The sequence below is a fragment of the Channa argus genome, chromosome 24, assembly GCF_033026475.1.
Source record: "Channa argus isolate prfri chromosome 24, Channa argus male v1.0, whole genome shotgun sequence".
In the NCBI taxonomy this organism is placed as follows: Eukaryota; Metazoa; Chordata; class Actinopteri; order Anabantiformes; family Channidae; genus Channa; species Channa argus.
Window position 1 is genome coordinate 2,220,487 of NC_090220.1, and position 6,000 is coordinate 2,226,486.

A 6,000-nucleotide genomic window follows, 5' to 3' on the forward strand; every position below is an offset into this window, starting at 1 on the left:
AGCCATACAGTCATAAATCCACGTGAGTGTCAGGCAGGCAGCAGCCTCATCTATCAGTAATCTCATCTTAAAGCCTCTCACCACTGCAGGAACCTTCAGAGTTGTGCATCCACAGGAGCCGTCTGACATCCAAGAGAATTTGTATTTTGATCCTGTACTCGACCAAGCGACTATGTATAACAGCGCTAAATACTCTGTGCATCTTAAAGCTGCTTCCGTGTGACTACTTGAATGTAAAGGTTGTTGCTCGTAATGTCAAAGACAACGAGAATTGTGACAATACTGTGCAGGTTCCCTGATCACTAGAGATTTTAGCTCTTGGATTTCTTGTTTCGGTGCTCAACTTTTCGCCGCAATGCTCTCTCAGTTCCAGGCACCAGTTTATAGCAAAAAGGTTAGATTTGTTAGAGGCCCGTTTTCAATCAACTAGATGTGTTTTAAAAGCATGATTATGGCAGTTTTGTTTAATATGTCCGCGGAGTGGTTTCCTGTTGTTTGTTCTGTCTGCAGATGGCCAAAAACCCTCAGTTTTATTGTTACGAAATTAGCATTTGGATCTTTTTTGCGGTGTCCAGATTGATGTTAACCTTGCTGTCAAAAGAATAAAAAAGTACTTTGGTGACCCTCACAAAATCTTCCTGAAGTAAACGACTTATCCATTGAAAATTTAAGATAAAAAAAAACAGTCGGATTACAATTACATTACCTGAGCACATTCATCCCACCAATCTCAAAGCAAAATGACACAAGTTTTGAACCAGGCTGCTCTGTTATTTTGTCTTTGGCTTACAGAGCAGCGAGGTACGTGTGAAGGTCTGAGTGTTTAGTAACCTTAAAGCCGTGGCTTGAACCTGCATTAGTGAAGCATATAAACAGACACTGGTGGTGACAAATCATCGGCCTGGAACTGTGACAGCAGAGGTGAGAGCCAGAGCAGTGGTGTCCTCTCTTTCTGACAGTGAACTGTCACTTGTTCGCTCCGAGTTAAGATATAAAACACAGAACCAATCTGCTAATGCAGCTCAGTGGAATAATAAAAATGAGCTGTAAACTCGCAGGCAGAGGCTTATCAGTATGTGAAAGCAGTAACTGAATGCAGACATGATTCATCCCTTTACCTTATGAAATATTTGAACTCCTGAGGATTCAAACTGGAAAAGTCTTTCCAGCATATGATACAGTGGATTGTGGAGTGTTAATCATTCCAGTTTTTGTCTACACCCATGTTGTTTTGGTTGACGTGTGGCCCTCTGGAGTGTGCTGCTCCACTGTAGGTGGTTTGGCAGGCTGCTGGCAAGGTATTTTATATTGGGTGCTACTGGAAACCAACTAATTAGCCACCCAATAGTTTACTGGCCAGGGCTTGAAGGAACAACTAGAGTTATATACTGATATTTGGAGGAGGCCCAAATCTGCACATCTCACACGATTTGATACTTCTACCCATTTTTTAATGTTTCTTGTCACAGCTGCTGTAAATGTTATAAGTACGCTGATTTAGTTATTTTTTACAATTCAGGCAAGACGTTCAAGTACGTATGTATGTGCCTGCGTGTTTGTGTGTCTAACAAAGGGACGGGAACTTTCAAATCAGACCAAGGACTGCTAAATAAAGCAAGTCTCAAATGTCAAATAGAAACCGATGATTGTCTGGAAAAAGATGAATACTGTATGTGCTCAACAGATTAAAAAAACATTTGCTGAGAAAAACCACCGACCGGGGTTATTCTATTATGAACAAGGGGGAAAAAATCTAAATAAAATGTAAAAGCCTCAACGCTATTATAACACTAAGTGTTAGTGAGTGTAGTTATTAGAGCCTGAATGCTGAGTTTATCCTGGGAATGGCGTTATTAAGTCTAGTTAGTGCAGTATGTAAACCTTCTGGAAATGGCACCATGGGCACCTGGGAGCATAATTAACCAAAGATCTTTTTTTTACATTGTGGCTCAACTTAAATGTTTAACCAACTGGAGAGTATTTGCCTGAGGTGAGACTTCTACAATAACTTTGTAATAAACGACCTTGGACCACACAATCAACTCATCAGTCATCCAACCAAGTCCTCTTGTGAAGTTTATCTGCAGCACAGAAAGCCAGACCCCCTGGGACAACAAACCCCCCCCCCCCCAAAAAAAACTGGCCTCATTAATTCTAAATTAGGCTACACACAATAACTAGGCTATTCCCACAGCAAACTTTAAATCGCGCAGAAGTCTTCCCCTCAGAGAGATGAATTCCTTCAGCTCATCCTTATCCAACCTTTGATCTCTTACATCCATCCATTCCATACTGACCACCATTGACCCTCATTAATCCCGTATTAATCCCATTGCCACTTACCTCGGCCCATCCATCTCTAACTGTCAATACCCATGAATGTGCGATTGGCCGCATCAGTTTCTTAGCACTCGTAGCCTGCAATCTTCACCTTTAATCCTAACCTGCCACAAGCAGGAAGAGATGTTTAATTCCCCTAACAAATAAATAAAATAGAACTTTGCCTTTAAAGGATTGAAGGCAAATGTAAACTATAAATGGTCATGACTGCTCTGTTCATGCAGAAAATGTGCTGCTCTGCATCTTAAGAAAAACAAGTTTAAATGTAAGATGCATCTTTCACTGACTTACTTCCAGTTCCCCTGCGAAGATAGATGGTTTAATTCTCTAGCACTTACAGTTTGCCGGCGAGATAAGTTAGACAGACAGTCATCCAGTGCATCTTCCAGGGCTGGAGCTTCGCCAAACACTGCTTCATATTCCCAGACCTTTTTATTGTAGGGGACAATTAGGAACATGGTGTCCTGGTACCTGGCCAACACTCCTGACTGATGCTGATTCACGTCGACTGACCTCCGATAAGTTGCCCTTACGGCGAGATTTCAAGCTTAAGAATGGTGTGGTACCTTTAAGAATAATCTTCATGTCAGTAAATCATACTGAAAGACCGGTGGGGGTCTATACAGCAGCCCTTAATGTATAAGCAATGGACCTGATTCCGTATTGGTTTCACAGTCCATGTATCTCACACGGTCATATAAAACTGTCAGTGATATGATTCTCTGCTGGCTATAATGGTTCTTATGAGAATGTGTACATTTTATGGCTCTCCCCTAAGAAGGTCATTTGTATTTGTCCAATAAAATGGTTGACTGGAAAATCCATACATTCATGCATTTGCGTATTGTCAAATGTCACTTATACTGCATTATATTTAATGAGTGTTGGGCTCTTGTACCATTCTGCTACTGTGTGATTGATGAGTAGCATTCAGGTTTGTTAATGGTAAACAGGCTACACGTGTTCAAGGCTACTGACACATTCAAAGGATTGACATAATGTATTTATTTAGAAACTTTGAATATATATATATTTCCTTTGATAAGGCAGATTAGATGAACTCCAGAAAGATGTTACTGTAAAACATTCCAGCTCTCATGATGGCATATATTTACAGTTGAATAAATGTAATTACTGACATGGAATTTTTATTGGGTACACTGGGATACAATATGAAGAATTGGAAAAAAAAAAAAAAAAAAGGATATTACATTATAAATACTCAAAGTTGAAAATACTATAATAGCGCTAAAACTTACAATCTGACACATTAAAGAAGAAATCGTGTGTGCATAACTACAGCCAGAATTCTTGCATCCTGTCAGGCTTAACTAGAGCTACCTACAGATGTCTAATAGACATTGGAGGACAGTACTTTATGCAAATATGCGAAGTCACTTAATTGAAGGAAAAATACTACGCGAACAAATAAGCCATTTGTTTATAGCCTATGTGCAGCTTTGCACTGCCTAACAGCACCACGACATCCATTATAGTCTAACTACATACTGGAAGTGTGTCAGAGGACATGCCGAGGAAGATCAGAGAGCTACTGTGGACTGTGTTGTGTCACCAGCTCTTAATAATTTAACATAACGGTGTGTCACATCCCAGGGAGCATTTAAAGTTTAAACATCTTCGAGGTTTAAACTTCGGGCTTGGGGGGGGGGGGGGGGGGGGGAAGGAAGAGGTCCAAAGAGTCAAAGCAGGCAAGTACTTTATACAGTCCCATAAGGAGATACCAGCTAAATACTAATGTAAGTGTGGCCACACAGCGCTCTATGTGCCACGAATGTTACCTCTAAGCCTGTTATTCTGCTCAGTATTCTGCATGTTTTCCTATTGTTTCTACGTCATCTACAAGCAGCAGAGATGGGAGTGCGAGTTCTTTGTGCCTTATTGCTTTTCCTGTTTATTCCACAGTCTCGTTCCCTGAAGTTGCACCAAGTTAACAGTCAAGAGGAACCGTCTCCTGCAGCGCCTGCTTGTCCTCCTCCGCTCCGGTCCCATCTCCGCTCTCGGTGCTCTGGCACGAGAGCTTCACCTCACATCGCACGGGTCGGACGATGACGCACGGCCTCACGGGCTCCCCGGCGGCCCCGGCGCGCGCCGGGCTGCGACTGTCGCGCTCGAATTCCTCCTGCGCGCGCTGAATCTTCCTGTTCCGGAGCTTCCTCTTGTGGAAGTGGAACGTTGCCAGGGAAACGAGGACGATCCCCACGAGCACGGCCACCAGCACGAGGAGCGCGAGGGTGGAGGAGAACGGCGGGAAGAGGCTGAGCTGCTCCGCGCAGGTGCCGTTGTTGGCCTTGAAAGCCCCGTGACAGCGGTGCACCGGCACCGACAGTCCGGAGGCCTCAGGGGTTCTGGATGGCATCCGGTCCAGCTTTCTCGGCCACTCTTGTCACTCTGACCCCGTAGCCTTCGTGCTCTGTGGGGCTCAGCGCGGTGACACTGACCCGCGCATGTGGTTACCTGCACCGAGGACAAGACACATGAGACTCGCTCATTCAGAGGAGAGCAGAGACGATTTGAACCATTAGAAACCCGCCCACCAACTCTCATTAACCTCGTTCAACCTATCTAAAACAATTAACATGGGAGGAGCGCGCCAATTGACACTAAATCATAATCTCAGTTAAATAATACCGCATATGTTGGTGATCAGTTCGATGAAGGGACGCTGCCGTCAATGTGAGACAAATCAATATCTACTGTAATGTGCAGGCCGTTCTAGAGGACTCAGCTTAACACAAGCGATCGTTTCCTGCACTCCACGCAGCAGCATTTCAGGGCAACAACGCCACTTTTACGCAGAGGATAATGCCTGCATTTGTCTCATGCTCTGTCAAGCCGTTATTTTTACAGGAAGGGGGTAAAATACTGAATTCTTACCTGATGGAATTGTCAGTGCAGGGAACAGTCCGCTGAGTGGAGAGTCGATAAATAGGAAAACTGGATCGCGGTGACGCATTTCATACAATGTGATGCTGCTGCTGAGCTCCGATGATCCAGGACGCTTTTATTGCCGCAATCCGCTCAGTCTGCATGTGGGACCTCACTGTCCGTGCTAAATACTATACGTAATGAGAAAATCCGGCAGCAGACATCAAAGCGGGTTTTTAAAAATGCGATTATAGAAGAGCTACGCTCTGGGTTTCCTAGAAAAACGTCCCTCCTCCCGTTATCCGCTCCTCCACTCAGCATCTGAATGAAGAGCTGCAGCTGCATTAGAGGTCCCGTATTCCAGTCAGCGGGCAGGGCTGTTTTTTTTTTTCCCATCAGTCCATGTTTGCCAACACCCCAGTGCTTATGTGTCCATCTAATGGCTACAGTTGACTATGCTTATTGGTTAATTCTTAGGTTTAACAGTGAACAAACACAGAATTCAGAAATAGGCTGGAGTGTAGACTGATAGTAACCACTGGTATATTGGAGGGTGTGGTCAGTCAAATGCTGCAAACCTACATGATGTGAAGTCTAAGCCATATTATTCTGAGCGTTGTGATGCCCGCTGTCATAGATTCATGTGGGCCAGACTAAGTACAGAAACCATTTGTTGCGCCAGAATCATAGAAATGAAAAGTTGGCTTTACACCTACACTCCCAACTTTATACAAGGAGTTTCAGAGGCATTATGAAATATGTATCTGAAAAGCA

The 6,000-nt window shown here is 43.7% G+C and overlaps 1 protein-coding gene across 1 annotated transcript; it reads right to left on the reverse strand.

Annotated features, from left to right (window-relative positions):
• Window positions 1-3,325: 3,325 nt before the first annotated feature.
• LOC137109245 (uncharacterized protein C11orf87 homolog) lies at window positions 3,326-5,726 on the reverse strand. Its single transcript, XM_067494830.1, has 2 exons — window positions 5,236-5,726; window positions 3,326-4,815 (listed from the first exon to the last, which is right to left on the reverse strand). Exon 2 carries the CDS (start codon window positions 4,715-4,717, stop codon window positions 4,289-4,291), a length of 429 nt encoding a protein of 142 aa, XP_067350931.1. The 5' UTR covers window positions 4,718-4,815; window positions 5,236-5,726; the 3' UTR covers window positions 3,326-4,288.
• Window positions 5,727-6,000: the final 274 nt, after the last annotated feature.